At 54.0% G+C, this 20,443-nt stretch overlaps 2 protein-coding genes across 7 annotated transcripts in view; one reads left to right on the plus strand and one right to left on the minus strand.

The window, feature by feature from the left end:
• PLCG1 (phospholipase C gamma 1) overlaps nucleotides 1–9,106 on the plus strand; it is a 48,899-nt gene extending 39,793 nt beyond the window's left edge. For 2 of the 5 annotated variants that reach the window (XM_055721921.1, XM_055721925.1), the window contains exons 20-32: nucleotides 142–219; nucleotides 672–775; nucleotides 1,016–1,112; nucleotides 1,226–1,298; nucleotides 2,141–2,298; nucleotides 2,837–2,933; nucleotides 3,384–3,608; nucleotides 4,457–4,605; nucleotides 6,498–6,612; nucleotides 6,797–6,958; nucleotides 7,289–7,377; nucleotides 7,993–8,180; nucleotides 8,492–9,106. In XM_055721921.1, the coding sequence (XP_055577896.1) occupies nucleotides 142–219; nucleotides 672–775; nucleotides 1,016–1,112; nucleotides 1,226–1,298; nucleotides 2,141–2,298; nucleotides 2,837–2,933; nucleotides 3,384–3,608; nucleotides 4,457–4,605; nucleotides 6,498–6,612; nucleotides 6,797–6,958; nucleotides 7,289–7,377; nucleotides 7,993–8,180; nucleotides 8,492–8,534 (1,578 nt within the window). In that variant the 3' untranslated portion in view covers nucleotides 8,535–9,106. The remainder of the gene's footprint in view (nucleotides 1–141; nucleotides 220–671; nucleotides 776–1,015; nucleotides 1,113–1,225; nucleotides 1,299–2,140; nucleotides 2,299–2,836; nucleotides 2,934–3,383; nucleotides 3,609–4,456; nucleotides 4,606–6,497; nucleotides 6,613–6,796; nucleotides 6,959–7,288; nucleotides 7,378–7,992; nucleotides 8,181–8,491) is intronic. The other 3 variants (XM_055721923.1, XM_055721922.1, XM_055721924.1) reach the window with 3 other exon arrangements.
• A 512-nt stretch (nucleotides 9,107–9,618) lies between these two features.
• ZHX3 (zinc fingers and homeoboxes 3) overlaps nucleotides 9,619–20,443 on the minus strand; it is a 50,479-nt gene continuing 39,654 nt past the window's right edge. For both annotated transcript variants that reach the window (XM_055721926.1, XM_055721927.1), the window contains 2 exons: nucleotides 16,896–19,831; nucleotides 9,619–15,399 (listed from right to left, as the gene is read on the minus strand). In XM_055721926.1, coding sequence (XP_055577901.1) covers nucleotides 15,389–15,399; nucleotides 16,896–19,671 — 2,787 coding nt within the window. In that variant the 5' untranslated portion in view covers nucleotides 19,672–19,831 and the 3' untranslated portion in view covers nucleotides 9,619–15,388. The remainder of the gene's footprint in view (nucleotides 15,400–16,895; nucleotides 19,832–20,443) is intronic.

Raw genomic sequence — 20,443 nt, forward strand, 5'->3', positions numbered from 1 at the left:
ATGGGCTTGGGCATGTTTGCTGCGTGCAGCATCATTTTTGGTCTTGTGCCTTCCCTGGGGCGTTCTCCCTACCCCCCCAAGGTAGGGGGCCTGTTCTCCTTCAGAGCCACTGCTGTAACTGCTGGCCCTTTGCTTCCGCAGGAGCCGGACTACGGAGCCCTTTACGAGGGACGCCACCCCGGGTTCTACGTGGAAGCCAATCCCATGCCCACCTTCAAGGTATGCTCACTGCTTGGCATGAAACAGCCTGCAGGGCCTGAGGGTTTAGCAAGTGTCTCTGGTTTCCAAGAGCTGTATTATTTTGCGCACCTTTCCAGCCTGTGAAGGGGAGCCCTGCTCTAGGCTGAGCCTGCAGGTTCCCAGCCTGGGCTGCCTCTTGTTTGCTCCAAAGCAAACCCATCGGTGGCTCCGACGCAAAGGGAAGTGCCCGTGCAGGGCCATGCCACGCTTGTGACTTCTGGTTTGGCATGAATGTGTGCCTTGATTTGTTCTGCAAGGGTCACTAGGGTCTGGCAGCCTCTGGCAGCAGGGTTGGATGCTGCCTGCACACGACATGCCTCACAGCCCCTGCAGCAAACCCGTCTGCAGTGGGAGCTGATCTCTCATCCCACGGGCTGGCTGACCATGTGTCCATCTGCTCCCCGGCCTCACGGGACCCCTCCTCATTGCAGTGCGCAGTCAAAGCCCTGTTCGATTACAAGGCACAGCGGGAGGACGAGCTCACCTTCACCAAAAACGCCATCATCCAGAATGTGGAGAAACAGGAAGGAGGCTGGTGAGTTGGTCCTGAGCCTCCTTTTTTCCCTCGGGGACACAGTCAAACCTTGGTGTTACCATCCATACAGAGGTGTCTCTCCTCTAGGGGTGGCTCTGTCTGGGGATTGCCCACAAGCGGCACAGCCCCACGAGTCCTAAAAGCAGATGATGGAGGACCTGCCTGTCCCCCGTGACCCCCAGCCAGGATGCTCTGGGATCCCACGGTGGGTGCTGACACTGCCCCTTCCCTCTCTTCCAGGTGGAGAGGAGATTATGGTGGCAAGAAGCAGCTGTGGTTCCCTTCCAACTACGTAGAGGAAATTACTGGTCCCAGTAGCCTGGAGCCAGAGCGGGAGGTGAGCTTATGCCTGAGCAGAGCAGGGAGGGGTGGTGGGGAGGAGTGCATGTGAGCAGCCCCCTGGGCCTGGCTGCACTGCCCAGCACCGTCCTGCCTGTGCTTTGTTCCCAGCAGCATCTGGATGAGAACAGCCCCCTGGGAGACCTGCTCGGAGGTGTCCTGGATGTGCCCTCCTGCCAGATCGGTGAGTGCCAGCGAGGGGTGGAGAACAGGGAGGGTCTTACAGCCCTGTTGCGTAATGTCTGTGGATCTCCTGGGCCAAAGGGCTTCGGTCTCCATCTGTCTCTAGGCACCCCTGTGCCTGCTGCAAGCGAACACCAGTCCATGTGTGTGCTTGCCGTGTGGTGACACACTCCGCTGCTGCTCCCGGCACGGAGGGTGCCTTGGGATTTGGGGCTCAGGCATGTCCTGGCAGCCTGAGTACAGCTGAGGAGCACTGGGGGTCCTGCCAAGAAGCCACTCCAACACGCCTGGAACCTGGTCTCGGGGGCAGCTGCCCCACGGGCAAGGGAGCTCAGACCAATTTTTTAGGCTCCTTCTTTTCTGTAAGGATTTGTACTCCCTTGCATACGTGTGGTCCAGCCTCTGTGCCGGGCTGCCGCAGGCTCTGGGGCTCCTGGGTGCTGGCTGAGCTGGGTCTGCAGCTCCCTGCCGTCCCTCGGCTCCTTGGAGCCCAGAGGTCGTTGTGCTCCAGGTGGCTGTTCCCACCTGGGCACTTCAGGGCACAGAGTGAAGGAAGATGCAGGCATGGGAGGAAGATGCAGGAATGGGAGGAAGAAGGTATTACAAAGGCCCCGTGAGGCTTCTCAGCCCATTGGGGTACACTCTGCATCCTCACCTGTTGCTTCTTGGGCTCCATCTGTGGCCTCCAATGACCAGGAATGGGAACATCTCCTAGCTGAAGAGTTCCAGGGCATCTCTGAAAGTCCCTCCATGTCTGTCCTCTCCCTTCCTCCCTCTGTGGTGTGAAGGACTTGGCTCAGCATCTGCTTGTGACCTTGCCCTCTGCTCCCTCTCCCCATGCAGCCATCCGCCCCGAGGGGAAGAACAACCGCCTCTTCGTCTTCTCCATTAGCATGGCCTCGGTGTCACGCTTGTCCCTTGATGTGGCAGCTGATACACAAGAGGACTTGCTGGACTGGGTGAAGAAGATCCGGGAGGCAGCCCAGACAGCTGATGCACGGGTGAGTCTGGAGAGCCCTTGGCAGGGGAGACATCTCCTTGCCACGTCCTGGATTTTCCGGGAGTCGAGGAGCAGGTGGAGGCTGGTGGGAGGGTGGCAAGGTAGCAGCCTGCAATGAGTGGCAGAGCAGTTACAAAGATGATAAAGCCAGAGTGATCTTTGACAACATAGCAAGGGGTGGTGGCCACGCATTGTGGCTTTGAGAGTTTTGGGCTGGACGTCTGGGAAGACTGGTCCGTTGGGAGGGTGTTTCAGCCTCAGGAGGTGGGGGAATCTCCATCCATGGAGGGTGACCAGGCTCAGCTACAAGGCCACAGCCGCCCTGCGCTGATACCGGTGCCAGTCCTGCTCCAGATGGGAGGTGGGACCCACCAAGGGCCCTTCCCATGGGTGCTGTCGTGGTGTTCCACCGTGCAGACCCAGCAGACCTGCTAGTGGTTCCCACAGCATGGGCAGGAGCGGCCACTCCAGGTGAGCTGGGTTATCCAGCGCCGCTGCTCCCACCTGGCCGTGACACCTCATTCTCCCTCTGTTGGCAGCTCTCTGAAGGGAAGATGATGGAGAGGAGGAAGAAGATTGCCCTGGAGCTTTCGGAGCTGGTGGTCTATTGCCGACCGGTGCCCTTTGATGAAGAGAGTGAGCATCTGCTGGTCTGGTGGCCACCACAGGCAGTCACCATGGCATTACAGACCCTGCGGTGTGCCCCGAGGTGCTGCTTTGGCTAGATCTCAGCAGAGGGCAGATGTCCAAAGCAAGCTGGAACCAGCTTACATTGGAGCTCTGGAAATGTCCTTCTCCAGAGGGTGGAAGTTCCCTTCCTCATCCCTCTGTTGCTGGGATCTGTTACCCTCCAGAGCAGCTGCTGAGGGAGTGGGGCTGGAGACCGTCAAGCCCGATCACTGAGAGTGGTTTTGATGCTTTCAGCTGTCAGTGTCGGGCACCCAGCAAACACCTGCTGGGGCAGAGCAGGTTCTGCACTGCCTGATGGTACTTGAGCCAAGGGCAGAGAGGATGGTGTTAGTGGGGTGGTTGAAGCGTCTGGAAAGGGAATGTGCTCCTGGCTTACACTGTGCTGTCTCCTCCCAGAGATCGGCACAGAGAGGGCCTGTTACCGAGATATGTCCTCCTTCCCCGAGACCAAGGCGGAAAAGTATGTCAACAAGATCAAAGGCAAGAAGTTCCTGCAATACAACCGCCTGCAGCTCTCCCGCATCTACCCCAAGGGCCAGCGCCTCGACTCCTCCAACTACGACCCCCTGCCCATGTGGATCTGCGGCAGCCAGCTGGTAGCACTCAACTTCCAGACCCCAGGTGCGGGCAGCAGGCGGGGAGGGTGGGCAGGCTCCTGGGGTACCCTGCGCCTCCTCCGAGCCACCAGCCTGCACGCCTGCTAGCTTGGTCCCAGTAAACAGAGGGTCTGGGAGGGACTCTGGGTCTGGGAGGGGCTCTGCAGGGAGCAAGACCCAGTGTTCAGGTCCGGGCTGCAGGGGAAATGTGCTGCAGAGGGCTGGGTTGGCCAAGGGAGCTAGGCTGAGCCAGGAGGTTGTGGTGCCAGGAGGACAAGATGAAATGAAGAGGAAGCAGGGAGTTCCCCTGAGGTCCCTGGTGACTGGCAGGGCAGCAGAGTGGTACCAAAGGGGGACAGTGCAGCCCCAGCCTTGGGACACTAGCTGGTTGCAAGGTCTGAGTCAAGCTCGCTGCTCTGCTCACCAGCTTCCAGTCCTGCTCCTGCCAGGCTTCCCCCTTTCCCTGGCCCTTGCCAAACCCTGCTGTGAGCCTGTTCAGCTCACCAACCCACCAGAAAACTACCTGCCTCTTTTTTTCTCCTGCTTTTCCATTCCTTTTGTGAACTCGAGCATCTCGCAGGGTGGTTTGGCAAATGCCAGAGCCAGCACAAGGAAAGCTGAAAGGAGAGGGAGGAAAAGAAGGAGGTGACCTGTGGTGCACCAGGTAGTTGGGCAGATCGTGCATGAGAAAGTCACCCCATGGCCCCAGCACGTGCACAGGCTGCAGTGAGGCCGTGGTGCATGAGGCATTGCCAAGGGATGGGCCAGGTCCCCTTGCAGAGGGCTTCCCGTGAGGCACCAATAATCCAGGTGATCTGGCTCGTGGAAGGGGCACAGGGTCTCCTCCCTCCATCTCCTGCCTGTGCTCTCCAGACAAGCCCATGCAGATGAACCAGGCCTTGTTCATGTCCAGCGGCCAGTGTGGGTACGTCTTGCAGCCAGCCAACATGCGGGATGACATCTTTGACCCCTTCGACAAGAGCACGCTGCGGGGTGTTGAGCCGCTCTCCATCTCCATTGAGGTCAGTACCTCCTCCCAGCGTGGGAGGAAGACAGGGTCATATCCAGGCGGTTATACCAAGCTTGGGGTGATAGAATGGTTTTTCCACGTTCCTGGCCTCTGTCTGCAGCTACCTCTCACCAAAGCCCTCAGCCCCTGGCTGGGATCGCAGGCTTGGAGACCCCTTGCCGAAGTGGGGTACCCGAGGGATGCTGCTGAGGGAAGCGCTGCCAGCCTCCCCGGCTGCCTGGAGAGCAGGAGCAGGAGCACCCCTGGGTGCTTCCCCCAGGACCCCTCCTGCCCAGGGGCCTGTGCCAGCAGGTGGCATCCCTGAGCCGCGGAGGTGGCATCCCTGTCCCCAAAGCTTGGCTGGGACTGCCCGCATGATGGCTCCCAACGGGATAACACAAGAGCTGTGCCTTGTCCCCTCCTTGTCACTCAGTTGCTCTGGTCTCGATGTTTCCATGCCGCCTTGCTCATGGCCCCTCTCGGGAAGAAGCTCAAGGTCAGAGCGGACTTTTCGGCCTGGTCTGCGTTGCACTGTTGGTGATGATGATAAGAGTGTGTGTGTGTGCTGGTAGGGGGTAGTGGAGGATGGACTGTGGATGCTCGTTGAATCTTTTTGTTCCCAGATGGTGGGACTGGGGCTGGACCATGCCTGTGTCAGCTCACAGAGCTGCACAGCAGAGGCTCTGCAGGGGTACAGGACAGCTCGCCAGGCAAAGCCCCTGGAGGGATGGGAAGGCTGTGACTGTGCCAAACCAGATGGCCCTCGTGTTTGGACCAGCGGCTGTCCCACTAGCCTGTACAGGCATCCCTGGTGGTCTCGGAGCTGAGCTGAGGGTCAGCAGTCTCCTTTGCAAGTCTTTTCAGCTCAAGCAGACCTTGGGGAGGAGGCAGAGGAGATCCTGCCTGTGGGCGCTCACAGGTTTCCAACAGCATACCCAAACTGCTCCTCTGAGGCCACCTCTGTTTTGGCATGAATCCCACCTAAGAGAGCCACAGACCTTTTCAGTGAGGACGCCCCATCGTGTCCCATCTGCACCATTGACTCTGGATCCACTGTCTCCCTAAAAATCCCTGGCACCGTTTCCCTGCACTGCCTGTTTCCCAAAGTCTTCCTGCATCTCGAGATGCAGCTGCAACCACCAGGTGTCAAAAGTCCCTGTGCCACAGCCTGTCACTGTCTCCTTTAAGAGACAGGCTCAGCCTTTTGTCCTCTGGCAAAACTGCCCGATGTCCCCACCAAAGCCAGCTTTCACGGATGGAGAAGCCGTCCCGAGCCCAGCATGACTCAAAGCACATGATCCAGCATTGGCAGCGTGTCCTTCCCCTGCAACAGCAGTGTGCCGACAGCATGCTGGAGTGACATATGGCCACTGGCAAGAGGGAGCTGGGATTTCTTTCTCCTGCAAGGAAGCAGGTTGTCATTTGAGTGGAGCACAGACTGTGCTATGAACAGGAGGCAGAGCAGCAGCAGAGCTGCTCCTTTTCGTCAAGCCAAGGCAGGAGGGCCAAGAAGTTTCAGCAGAGAAGGAGGTGTCCAGCATAGCTCTCCAGGCAGGGGGAGGCGGCTCAGCTTGGCAGCCCAGTTCCAGCTTGGCAGGCTGGGGGATGGATGCGGTGGTCCCAGGGCTGGCTGTACAGGCGGCAGACAGGCACCTGGGGCAGTTCAGCTGCCTTTTTTTATGGCTTACAAGTCAAACTGGTGATCAGTAACACCGTAGCAGCTTCCAGGGGTGGGAGCTGGTTTTCTCTGAGAGGCAGGCTGTGCTGGGCTGCCTGTCAGCATCTCTTCTCTCTCCAATCGGCAGAGCCAGGCTGATTTATTTGGAAAGAAAATGTCTCGGTATGCAAACACAATTTTTTCCTTTGCTTCCATCTCTTACCAAGTCTCTCCTGCTCTCTGCCCAGGTCCTGGGAGCCCGGCATCTTCCCAAAAATGGAAGGGGAATTGTTTGTCCATTTGTGGAGGTGGAGGTGTCTGGCGCCGAGTACGACAACGCCAAGCAGAAAACCGAGATCGTGGGTGAGTGGGTTAGCGAAGGGAAGGGAGAGGGGTGTACCACCACTCCTGCCTGCAGCGTGAGCCGCAGAGCCTGCGCTGGGCTGGGGGCTGCCATGCTGTCCATCAGCTCAGCATCAGCCGAGGCGGGCGGCAGGGGCACGGGGCTCGGGGGGGCTGCCTGTTGACAGCAGTGTTTTGTGACTAGCCGACAACGGCCTGAACCCTCTCTGGACGCCGAAGCAGTTCCACTTTCAGGTCAGCAACCCCGACTTTGCCTTCCTCCGCTTCGTGGTGTACGAGGAGGACATGTTCAGCGATGAGAACTTCCTGGCTCAGGCCACCTTCCTGGTGAAAGGCTTGAAGACGGGTAAAGCACTTGGGGAAGCCAGGAGGGGGTGTCGTGGTGGTCCTCACCAGTTTGCTAATTGCATCATTAGCCTGGGAGCCACAGAGTTTCACAGGAGGATGCTGTCAGTCCCCAGGCTGGCTCAGTCCCTCCTGTCCCCATGACAGGTCACAGCCCCAACCAGGTAAAGGAAGGAAGAAGCCACTCCTAATAACCCTTGGGGCCAACTGCCACTTGAGGGGAGCTGGGGGAGGGGAGGGCGGTTGGAGAAGACCCGCTTGAGTTCTGTGCCAGGGGACCAACACGTCCGTGCCTGTGCTACAAGTGATGCCGGTGCTGTCTCTGCCACAGGTTTCCGAGCTGTACCCCTGAAGAACAACTACAGCGAGAACCTGGAGTTGGCTTCCCTGCTCGTCAAGATAGACATTTTCCCTAGCAAGGTATGGTGGGTCACGCACGAGAAGGTGACGCTGCTGCAGGGCTGAGGAGCAAAGGCAGCGAGCCCTGCTGGGTGCTGCCCTGTTCGGAGCAGCGATGCTCAGCGTTGCCTGGCGGAGTTTCCAGTGCTGCTCTGTAGTGATGCACAGAGGGTTGGGTGAGATGGCAAGCGCTGGCTTTGCCTCCTGCAGCAAGTCAGGGCGTTTCAGGCAGGGTCCTGCCTGGGCTGCATTTGACCTGCTGGGAAATCCCTGCAGCAAAAGCTAAAGGAGGCAGATTTGCTCCGTTCCAGTCCCTGTCTGCGCTCTGAGGAAGTTACAGCTCAGTATCACGGAGCCTGGCTGGCCTGGGGCTGTCTGCGTTGGCATAAGCAGAGGGCAGGGCTCCTTCAGAGGCAGATGTTTATTTCTTCATTTAAAATGATGCTGGTGTGAGCCAGTGATGGTTGTTAAAGACAGAACAGCTGCATGTTGCAAACCCTAAGACCCCATGAGCCCTGGACACACTGCGTGGCAGCTTGCAGGGCCCTGCACCAGGACTGCTTTTACTAGAAGACTTAGGCTTTGAAATCCCAAGCCCTTTACTACTGTATTTTTTTTCTTTTTGTCTGATCCAAGCAGGAGAATGGCGAAATAAACCTCTTCAGTGCTTCAGCCTTACGGGAACGAGCAGGGGATGCTTCCAATCAGCTGCTGGCGAGCAGAGGCAGAGAGGGGTCCTTCGAGTCGCGGTACCAGCAGCCCTTTGAGGACTTCCGAGTGTCGCAGGAGCAGCTAGCTGACCACTTTGAGAGCCGGGAGCGAAGGTGTGCCAGCACTCACTGAGCTCCTCCCAGCACGAGACACCCCCCCCAGCATTTAGTCTCCTTGGTGGAGGCAGACAAACAGCCTCCCAGTAACCCAGAGCGGAGCTGCAGCCTTGTTTGCTGCATGAAAACTCTAAATATCAGTACGAAAGTTGTGCCAGTCCTTTGGGAAATCGCTGCTTTGGGTTCTCTGGGAGGAGGGTGGGACACAGAGCTGAGCCCCTGCTTTCCTCCTTCCTTTTGACACTGGCATTGCCCATCATTATCCCTCGGTCAGCCTGAGCCATGTCCCTTCTCTGTGCCCCCTGCAGGGTACTGCGGAGGACCCGGGTCAACGGGGACAACCGGCTGTAGCCCATCTCGGCGGGCGAAAGCACCTCCAGTGCTTGTGAATCTCACGGCACGCTGTGAACTGGTTTCTATGGAAACGGCACTGCTATGGCCTACTTTCAGGCAGCTTTTCCAGTTTCTCTGCTGAAGTGTGTTCGAGTGGAGAACTAAAAAAAAAAAAAAAAAAAAAAAATTGGAAAAAACCCAAACCCCTAACCAACCCCAAACACCCACCAACCTTCACCACCAAGCCCTTAACGAAGCGTAGCGATGCGTACAGCCTGCCAGCCGCCGAGGTGAGAGACGAAACTGTCTATAATCACACAGAAAGAGACCCAAAACCCCCCAACCAGCCCTCCACCGTCGCTGTTCCGCCTGTGCTCCCAGAGATCCCGCTCCTGCGCCGCTGCTGGAGGCCCGTTGCAGCCATCCTCTGGGTGAGGGGGCACGTCAGCCACCCAGGCAGCCAATATCTTCTGTCCTGGCGGCATCGCATCTACCTACCTGTATAGCCACTGCCTATGGGTCCAGTAGTGAAACTCTACATTTACAAGGCCGCTCTAGCTTTAAACGACAATAAAAGTGTCAGTATTACACGCGTGGTGTCTCAGGTGTCTGGCAGTTTGCCCCCCTAGTGTTTCAGGGGGGAGCTGGGGTGGCTGCACTGCTCCCCCCATCCTCCTGGCTTTAGGCGGGGGGTTGCAGCTACTGGGGGGAGAAATAACCAGGAGGGGCCCCAGGTTTAATGTTCACTCAAAAGGGTAAAATCAGGGTATGTGCTACAGCTCACCATGCTTTTCTGAACCAGACTGGGGACAAGCAGTTACTCCAGGCTGCAGAAGGGCTCCTAGGACGAAGGTACTTGGGCTCTGGCACGCTGCTGGGTCGGTCACTTGTGGTCTTACCCTGCAGGTAAGTTGTCATGCTTTTAAAACAAATGGGAGGGTTGTGACTGAGCATTCCCCCCTCCCCACCAAGCAGCTGGGGTGCATGGGGAGGGCTGTGCCCTGCACAGGGCAGTTCTCGCTGTTGTGCGCTGGTAGCACTGGGCACAAGGGCACCATCATGGACTTCCCCGAACCTAAGTGCAATCACCAGTCAACTCACATTTATCTTTTACGCTCTTTATTTAGGAACAACCAAAAATGTCTGGTTTCATTTCAACAAACTGTACAAGCAAGCTCTTCCCCTCGCCCACCCTCACATCCACATATACAAAAGGAAGGGAAACTTGCCATTCACTTCTCAGAAGTGGCATTGTTGCTACAGGGAGTTCTCGCCCTCAGAATAAGAGCAGGTAAAGTCCATAGCAGGTACAAGCTACCCTAGCCCTAGTAATAGCTACAGCCCACAATCACAGGCAGCTTCACTTTTTTTTCCTCTTGAAAACCTTTACCAAAAGTAAAAACTATTTCCTGTCTCACACGATTGCCAAGGTGACCATCTAAAATTGTGGTCTTAAAAAAAAACACAATTAATAACCCCACTGGAACCCCCCACACCTCCCTGGTACAAAGACGGTTTACACAGCAGAGCCCTCGCTCTGCTCCCTAGCTGCACGGCCACCCTTATGAAAGGTCCCGTTGCAGCTACAATTACATTTTCCTTTGGATAAATCCAAGCAAAAATTCCAGGTCATTCAGCACCAGCATGATTTCTAAATAATAATTAAAAAAAAAAAAAAAAAAAAAAAAGAGACCCCGTTAGGCTGACTTTGTGGTCTGCTGAGAAACAAAGTGATCAACACACTGTTCCCAAAGTCTCTCTTTTAGTGCAATGTTAGTATGTGCAAGGGGAATCACAGCCACGTACCCATAACACCACCACGAGCCAGATGGGGCAGAGAGAAAGTGCAATTTTAGCAAGACGTTTTCTATGCCGTGGATTCCTAGCCCAACCTTCACTAGCACCAGTAAGCAAGAGTCCTCCTAATACCACCTTCCACCAGTACAGGGAAAAAGTGGCTTTAATTGTGCCATCAAAATATGGCCAGCGTCAGCCAACAGAGCACTCTTTACTGGAACAGGTGATAACATGAAAACAAAAAAAGAAATAAAAAAAAAAAAATCACTGCTTAGGTAACAGAGCTCCCTTGCTCTGCTTTAAAGTTTTGCGACGCTGATCCAGCATTCCTGGCAGGGACCACTGCCAGTAAAACATACAGCAGAAACTAAACTTGATAAAAAGAAGTACAGCTTGCAAGTGTCTCACCCCCCCTCCATTTGCAGTGTTGCCTAATCTTACCCTGCTGGTTTTATGATCAACTGAGAAATTACAACAGAGCTTACTGCCATGAGCTGAATCACATCAGGCCACCAATTCATTTGACAAGAGCAAAGCCAAAATTACCTGGGCAACAGGAGAGCGAAGTTTACATCCGTTTTAAATACTATCAACTTGACTGGAAGGTGCATCATTGTATTAACTTTCTTATTTCTGCCTAAGTGCTGAAAATCATCTTTCTCTTCTGATTCCCAGTGACCCAGCCTCCAAATATCACCTTCTGATCAGGTTACCTCTGTAACGTCTCCAAGAGAGGGGCTGCAGAGAAGACAGAATACAACACTTCTACCCCTGACCAAAAATCGTTGCTTCTCATTAAAAAAATAATAAATAAATACCCCATCCCAAATGGAAAACCAGCCTTCTACAGCCTCCTCTTCCTCCTGAACAGACATGGGACACCTAGCAAAAATTAATCAAGCAGGTTCCTTGCAGCTCCAGCTTCTGTGCGAGCATCGCCTGAGCAGGTTAAGGCTCTGCATTCAGCTGTGGGCTTCTCTTGGTGACCAACGCAAGCCCCTGGCAGGGAGGGGACATGCTGCTGTGCTAAATACCTGTGGCTGGACCTCTGCAGGCATTTGCTGGATGCCATGCATCGAAGCAATCACCTGTGCTCAATCCTGTCACCTCGGCTGTGGGCCAGTGGAAATAGGAGCCTGTGAATTATCGGGGTTTTAGCATTCTGCTCAAAAAAAAAAAAGGGAAAAAACCCCCAGAATGGTCTCCAGGATGTTAATTAAGGAGCTGAAAAATAAGCTACCCAAATAAAACACACAGCCATGTCTAGAAATCTCATGGCAGGGCCTGCTGACATGAATGAATGAAGTAACTGTTCCTTGCATCAGGAGAACCAGCAGCCACTTACATGAGCAAGCCAGGTACAGCACAAATCAGCGTTTCAGGTTATTAAGCAATTGGATTGTGTCCTTAATCTAAGCAGCCTCAGAGATGTAAGTAACAAGATTCACGTGGATTAAAAATGATAGTTACTACTGTGCCTGTCGAGCCCAAGCTCACACATGGTGGGTGGAGGTAAAAAATTTCATTTCCCTTCCTTGCTGATGCTGGCTACATGACCTCTCTCTTACACCCCTCCTTTCAAGTCATATAGTCATCTTTGATTAGATGATGATAAATATTCACACACTGTAGAACTGTGGTGACACTTCCTCTTAACACCAGAAGAGCTGCTGCTGGGACTGTCAAGCCACCTCTCAATTTTTCCTTTCAGTTTCAGATGCAAACACATTCCTAATGTCCTGCACCAAAACCTGAATCTATTTGGAGAGGACACCTGCTTCTCCTCAGCTTCAAAAACGATGCAATAGGGAAACAGAGGACCACAGACCCTTAAAAAATCTTCAGCTTATACTTTCATGGAGATTTCAAGTCAACTAAAAAATGCAGATAACAAGGAATGTAGGAGTTAGAAAGGGAACTCAATTACTTTTTTGTTTTTCTGTCTCTAAATCTTACCCTCCCCACGCAATGGGGCTTGCCAGCCCAGTTGCTGCGTCCGAGGGGAGTCTGAATGGAACCACTTTTTAAAATTCCTCCGACCCAAAAGAAAGAAAACTCCTGCTGTGCTTGTATGAATGCATGGAGACAAAGCTCAAAAACCTCAGCAGCTTCCAACCCTCAAGGCTGGTTTTTCTGTGTACACTGGGAAATTCTCCCTCTAGCTCACAAGACTTCTCTTTTCAGTTTTTCTGGAAAACTGGCCGAATACAATCCAAGTGCAAAAACTTCCAGCTAGTGCACGGAAAAATGGTTTGAAGGGACCATTTCATACCATAGTCCTCAAGCATTTCTGTAGATGGAGCGGGGATCACTCTTCCAATTAGCCATAGACCTTTAAGTGTACACCAAAAATCCCACAGAAAATCACCTTGAATGGGCAAACTACACTTCCAACACGTTTATATAGCAAGTAGTTAGTAAAAGTGTACATTTTTAATGTACATCTTAATGCAATAAAGAATCAATGGCATATCTGAACTGTATATATGTGTACTTAAATAAACCTGCATGTACATAGACACTAGAGAGTAAATTGACCTACCTGTATTTGTTCTCTGAAGGTAACACCGTACATACACTCATACTCTTGGGCCGCACGACTCCCAGATCTGCTACCTCTGGCTCTAGGACCACCCAGATTCTCCCCTCGCCTGGAACATTTTGGGGTGTGCAGGATTGTGCCCGTGAGGGTGAACCCCTGGAGCTCTGGCTGTCTCCGCAGCGCAGCCACCCCTGCTTTCCCAGAGGAGAGCCGCGGGGCTGCTGCCCACCTGGGCGACAGGAGGCAGAGGGGGGATTGCTGCCAGTTATGCCTCCAACCACGGCGTGGCCAGCACTAGTGCTTCCAAAGAGAAAGAAATTGAGGGAGCCTGGTGTCACAGCAGGGTGTTCTGGGTCAACGCCACCCCGGCTCGAAGCATTTGGGGGATTCATCAGCCTGCCAAGGGAGGGCTGCAGGGTGGGTGCCTGCCTCCGAGCACATCACCCCCGGCTCTCTTCAGGGTGCAGGTCATCTCCTTCTGAAGCAAATGCTTGCTCCTGGCCGTGTGGGTTTCACCATGGGCCAGCGGAGCGACATGAGCTCAGGCGCAGGCACCTACCATGCAGGCACGTACCGCCAGGCGGGAGAAAGCCCTCACTCTTGTAAAGCCCTGAGCAGATAAAGTTGAGCAAGGCGGCCTCTTAAACAGGGGACGAAGAAAGAATTGGAAAAGCAAGGACAATTAAAGGTAGAAATCAGACACCATCTTTGGAAGAGGTTCTGAAAGAGCTTTTTTGTTTTTAAACCAGATTTTTTTGTAAATCTCTGGATCCGATCCTTTGGGGTTTGCTACCCACCCTTCTAATAAATATCATTTACCACCAACAATAAAGTCTCCCACATTAAAAAGCTCTCACTAAATAAAAACCTTCTACTGAAAAAGCTTGGCTGAGTTAGTTTGGCAAAAATAAGGAGCTATGACTACTCTCCATAAATACATCAGCGGATAAACACCAAAAACTATTTAAGTTAAAGGACAATGTTGGCTCCAAAACAAACCAGGAATGAACCAGCCATGAATTAATTCAAACTAGAAATTTAAATAAAGTTTCTAACCATTCAAAGGCAGTGAAGTTCTGGAATAGCCTTCCAAGAGCAACAGTGAAGGCAAGACATGGAACCAATTTTGAGCTGGGATTTGATTAGCTTGTGACAGAATGGTCTGACACAGCATTTGGCTGGAATATTCAGCTCAAGAGTTTCCCTTCCAGACCTTGTTTTCTGTTAGAAAAGAATATTAAAAAAATCTTCAAATAGTTGCATCACACAGCAACCACCCAAGACAACATGGGCACATAAAAAATGTACAGGTACTGGCAAACAGGAAGGTTAAATGGGAAATTTATTTTGCTGTTTCGCCAGAACTGTTGCAGATGGACTGGGGAAAAAATGGAAAAAAAAGAGGAGGGAAAAAAAAAAGAAAAAGAAAAAGACTGGAACAAACACTTGAAGTTACCAGCGCTGCTGCAGGAGGATCTGTCATGTAGTGCTGCAACAGGGAAACTTCCTGATTGCAGAAGAGCTGCTGCCTCGCCAATCCCTTGGAGACGACAATGACTTGAACCACTTGCACAGCAACGCTACGTATTCTCTGTGTTTGTTCTCTGAAGAACAGCTTGTTCTCTCTGAACAATGAAAAGGATTCCAGGTCAGGATGGAAAAATTATTATATGCTAGTTCTCAGTGATTAAAGGGAGCCTTGGAGATTTAATAGCCTGCTACAGTCAGTCTCCAAGAGTGCAGGGGAAAATATTCTAGCCAGCAAGGGACAAATGACACCAAACTCCATCACCTGGGTTGTCTGGGCCTGGGAACCTGCTCCTTATTGGAGAGTATGCAATGCGAAATCTAACCTCGTCCACAGGGATGAAAATCTCACTCAACTCCCACTGGACTTCAATGCAAGACTGGCAGTTTTGTTCTCAGACACCTTTCCTTTCCTAACACACACACACTTGTGTGCCCGCAAAGCCCTACATTGCCAGGGCTTAAGGACCAGAAAGGGTGGAGAGGATATATGCAGCCATGCCAACCTTTAGAGAACAAACACCTTAACAGACAGATGCAAAAAAAAAAAAGAAAAAAAAAAAAAAAAAAAAAGGAAAAAAGAAAAAAGTACTGTGCCATGATAGTCCATATCTAAGCAATGACCTAATGACCTTGTTTACACAATGTCTGAGATTTGTTATGCTTGTATAGGCAGCTGTAGGCATCGGTATATGAATATGAAATCTGAAAGTCTGTCCACTGTAAAGCAAACAAGAGCATCCTATTTCCTGGGTGCAAGCTGAGCCCCCGCCTCTGCCAGCTCTCAGCCATCTCCTCGGCTGGGCCACCGAGAGCTCTGCACTAAGTGCCCAGTTTTTGCACACATGCTCTCTCGTGTGCTGTGCTCAAAGGTCTCATTTATGGCAGTGCTTTATCACCATGTCCTGCTCCTGAGGTTTGGATCAGGCCGGCCCATGGGTTTCTTAAAGACCAAAAACTTCTTCTCAAGGGTAAGAGTGGATCCTCCAGGGCTGGTGGTTTGAGTTCAGTCTGTTTCTGAAAAAGAACAGAGGTGTCAGAGACACGCCAGCTCACCACAGGGGCCTGCAACCCAGCTGGGGTGCTGGGTGGGGAGGAAGGGGTGCAGGAGTGCCTTGGGATGGGCAAAATTGGGAGCCTTGATGAAGTCAGCTGTGGAGAATGGCTAGCTCCATTCAGAGGAAACCCAAAATCCTCATGAGAGTGGAGCTGGGCTTTGGCCAGCAGCAGGGCTAAGGAGGGACCGAGCCTGCAGCGGTCCAAAGCCATGCACCCTTGCTGAGCACCTCCTGTCTCTGTGCCATCAGGGGTGACGGGCCAACCTCGCTCTGGGTGGCATAAAGCCACACTCGGAGGGTGCTATAGCATGGCCATCTCCGTGACATGGGCACAAAAGCCGGCCCACCACCCTTCCCCACACCGCTCCTCCTGCAGCCGCTGCCCAGCAGAGTGCACGGGGCAACATCCAGACCTCTCAGATGCAAGAAGGGCAGCTGCGAACCCACCCTCCACCTCCTCCAAATTAGACGGGGGAGGGAAGCAATGAATTGTAGTTGATTTTTGTAATTTATTTATTTTTTTAAGGCCTGCAGCCACGGCAGAGGTGTGGGGGGAAGCTCCAAAGCAAGGCAGTGCGGCTGGAGAAGATCCCAGCTGCCCAGCACGCCAGCAAGGGGCTGCGTGCCTGGAGCAGTCGAGGGGCTGCACAGCCCACGGCGGGACTGGGCCAGCGCTCGGCCATCCCCATCTGGTGGGAAGCCCGCCAGGGAGGAAACGGCCCCCAGCTGCACTTCTGAAGAGCCCACGGAGGGCTTGGAAACCAGCTCTCCTCTCCTCCACACGCGCATGCACACGCACACGGCTTTCAAAAGTGAGTCCTGGAGGAGGGGTAGGGCCAGCAGCCGTAAACACCAGTCCTCCACGTCCTCTCTCTCCTTGCAGCCTCCATCTTCATCAGCCAAGCCCTGCCACAAGCCAAACAAGGATGCTCACATCTGGAGAGCTGGCGGTGGGAGAGGGAAGGGAGGAGGCTCTTGCCCGCACAGGCAGGCAGGGGTTATGGCCGCAGCCCGAGGCCAGGGGGAAGCACGGAAGGAGCTGGTGGCATGGGACACAGCAGCCAGGCCTCTTACTCCCCAAACGCCCATCCCCTTCATGCGTAAGCCCAAGGGCCACCTTCCCCTGGGGTGGGTAAAGGGACCAGGCACTCCTGCTGGTTTTACTTGGGTTTAAAATAAAGCCAGGACTTGGCCTCTGAGCAGAGCCAGCAGCCAGTGACCAAGGCAGGCAGGGGCAGGCAGCGGTACCTCACCAGACCTTCCCTCACCCTCCTTCCCTAGCCCCCCCTTTCCCAGAGGGAGTTCCTCCCTGCTTCCTCAGTTAAATCCCAAACAGCAGGACCGGACACTAAACCCTTGCCTAAAGCCTCCGCTTCCCAAATGGCAAACGCCCAGTGCCCCGAGCTTGCCCAGACCCTCCCGCAGGGCCGGCGCTGCCCGAGGCGGGGGCCTTACCGAGCCGCGCAGCGGGCGGCGGGCCAGGGGCATCGGGGGTCCCGGCGCTGCCCTCCTGGCCGCCTGGCTCCCACGACTCGCCGCTCTCCGACACCTCTGAGCTGGCTTCGCACGGCCCTTTGCGGCTTCCCGCCGCCTTGCCGGCACAGGCCTCCTCGGGGCCGGGCCCCCTGCTCTCCTCCTCCGCCTTCACGGCGAACCACACCTTGAGCTGCTGGGCGCTGAGGTGGGAGCGCTCGCAGAGCCCGGGCACGTCCTCCTCCCGCAGCCCCTTGTGCTTCTCGTAGTAGTCCTCCAGCACCTCCCGGCCAGCGGGGCTGACCTCCACCAGCCCCGGGGGGAAGACCCCCCGCCTGTAGTTCTCATACCACTTCAGCTGCCCGTTCTTGTAGCCATACCGGCTGTCCCCGAACCAGCGAATGACCTCGGCCCGTGGCAAACCCGTCTGGGAAACGATGGCGTCGTACTCCTGGTTTGTGGGCCGCTGGGTCTGCACGAACATTTGCTTCAGCAGGTGCCGCTGCTGGGCCGTTTTTTTAAAGTTCAGTTTGGTTTTTGGAGGGGTGGGTGGTCTGCTGGAGCTGCCATCCCCTTTCTCATTTGCGCCGGTCCCCGGTAATTCGCCTTTGCCATTGGACTCAGTCACTCGCAGGTTTTTCAGGTTGATTTTGATGGGACTCACTTTCCGCTCCATGGAGTTGGGGTTGTTGCCAGAGGCGTCGACTGAGCCGTTCTCGCCCGCGGCCCTCAGCTCATCCAAGGAGTCTTCTCCTTCCCCACCACCATTCTCCACCTCCTCCTCCTCCTGCCGAGCCGCCTCCTCCACTTTCTTATTTTCCTCTGCCACCTTCTTCTTCCTCCTCTCCGAGAACCAGCTATCGATCTCCCTCCGTGTCATCTTTGTTTCCCCCCTCAGGCGGTTCACCTCTTCCTCTGCGGGAAGTGGATTTAGGGCAAAACTGCTCTCCAGGGCCTTCAGCTGCTCCGGCGCCCGCTCCTTGTACTTGGTGGGTGTGAAGTCGGGCGCCTGGTGCCATGACTGCCGCCGCGGCGGGGGGTGAGGGGCCGGCGTGGCCACCGCCGCTGCAGGGCTCAGCTCGGCTCCTCTGGGTGAGACATCGAAGGGTATTTCGGACAAGGAATCAAGAGCGCTGTCTCCAGGGAAGACGGCTCGGCCGCCTCTCACGTTCCTGTAGTGGTACCGCCTATCGCTGAACCATTTTCGAATCTCCTTGGTAGACAGGCCCGTGATTTTTGTCAGCCGCTCAACTTCGGCCTGGCCAGGGAACTGGTTTCTGCAGAAGCTGCCTTTCAAGGCTGAGAGCTGCTCGTGGGACTTCTTGTTTTTGTACATGTTGGGATCCAGGAAGGTCTGCGAGGAGATCGCCGGGCAGGCAGTGAGCAGCGACTGGGCGCTGTTGACCACTTTCACCCCCGACGTGTTGCTGGAGGTCACCGTGCTGTGCTGTGCCACCGGCTGTGGCTTGGGGACAGAAGTCACCGCCAAGCTGAAGGAGGAGCTAGTGCCCTTCAACCCGTTCGCCATGATGGGCTGCGTGACCAGCAGCCCCCCCGTCCCCTCCGGCTGCCCCACCACGTGGCCTGGTAAAGTTGCCTGAATAAGATGGGGTACGCTCCCAGGATTCGCAACCAGCGGTGTGTTCAAAACTGTAATGGTGGGTTGCGGCACAGACTGAATAACAGTGTTGAACATCTTCTTTCTGGCATCTTCGATCTCCTCTGGTGACCAGCTGATGCCCTGCTTCAACCTCTGGGCAGTGAACCAGATCTTCAGCTGCTCTTCTGGGTACTTCGTCACCACGGTCAAGTAGCAGAGCTCAGCTTTGGTGGGGTAGGGAAACTTGTGGAAAGAGTTTTTCAGGAAGCTGTTGGAGTCCATGGCAGCGTTGTATGTGGGAATGCTGCTCAGGGGAATCATCACCTTGGGAAGGGACTTGGACGTAGGTAGCTGCTGATGCAGCGGGGGTTGCTGTTGCAGTGACACAAGTTGTGCAACACCCGCCTGCAGAACAGGCACGTTTCCTATGATGGAGCCATTCGCTATATGAGATGATTTTGTCGAACTTGCAGTGGGCTGGCTGGCTGGCACAGACCCGTTTGGGAATGAATGCTCCCCGTCTTTTGCCTCCGACTCACTGCCCAGCTGACTTGACACATTCTCCTTCAGCGTGTGGATTTTTTTGGCCTCGGGTTTACCTTTCATTATCTTCATGATGGGGGTTTTGGTAATGATAATTTCAGACTGACCGTCTGCCCCTTCTTCAGCAACCTCTCCCGGCAGATCATGGCTGCTGGCGGCCTCGCAGAGACTTTGCTCCACAGTTGTGTGATTGTCTTGCTTAGCCACCCTCCAGACAAAACTCGTTTCACCAGCGTGCGACTCTGCATTGTGGTGAGAGAGCCCTTCATGGCTGTTTGCCAGAAACTTGCATGCAACACATGCAAACGCAGGGTCTTTGCTAAAGTCTGAGTGCTCAGAATCCAAGTGCCCAAAGAAGTGATGAACGTCTTGAGATCCAAAGTCACAAGACTTACAGATGTAAGTGTCGCTATCTGCAACACCACGGTGCCCGTTAGACAAAGCTCCATTATTGCTGTTACTGGCACCAGTATCACCAGCTGCTGGCCCTTCCACAGGAGCATCTTGTTGCGTTCCTTCACGATCCTCTTCTACAGCATCCAGTTCAGTCTCCTGAAGCACCAGTGTTTTTACTGGTATCATGCAGGGAGTTGTGGATTTTCTTTTGCTAGCCATCACTACGATTGATCCAGATTATTATTTTTCTTCCATTTAATTTAAATTCAAATTTAAAAAGCACTGCTGCAAGTGCTCTGTGGCCTAGATTCCAGAAATTTCATGACGTCCCAAGGAGTTGTTGTCAAACGTTGACAAATGTTCATATTTGCCACTGAACCTGAGGACAAGGAGAAAGAGGAGGAGTTAGTTCCCTTGGCATTAGACAAAGCACAACTGTCCTGGTATTTAACTGTTTTACTCGATAAATCATTTTCAGCCTCTCTCGCTGGAAAAATTTAACTTGACCTTGGATTTAGCACGTACAGCCTATGAGTTACCTGTTTAAAAATGAACACACAAACATGTCTTTCTTATTGCCCGCATCAAATTCTCATTTGAGGAGGAAAACCACCCAAATCCCCCTTCAGCCTGCCCTGCCAAGACCCCTCACCAGTGTTTCGATGGGCCGAGCAGTGCCTGGGCTCCCTGGCTCAGCAGCGCGTCGGAGGCAATACCAGGCAGGGTCACCCTGGGAAAGCTGCCTGCTTTCCATCAGAAAAACCTGATGAAAAATCAACACGTTCCCCACAGAACATTTCAATTTCTTCAAAATCAGCATTTTTCAACCATCCTGTCGGGGAGTTTCTCACCAGCTCAAGGCACCGTGCCTGTGCCAAAAGCCTCTGCTTGCAGAGATGCCTGGAGCCGCGGGGAGCAAGGCATCTGCAGCCCAGTCCCCGTATTTTAGCACTCCTCGCTCAGCAAGCCTGCAAAGCATTTGTGAGATACC

The sequence above is a fragment of the Falco cherrug genome, chromosome 10, assembly GCF_023634085.1.
Source record: "Falco cherrug isolate bFalChe1 chromosome 10, bFalChe1.pri, whole genome shotgun sequence".
In the NCBI taxonomy this organism is placed as follows: Eukaryota; Metazoa; Chordata; class Aves; order Falconiformes; family Falconidae; genus Falco; species Falco cherrug.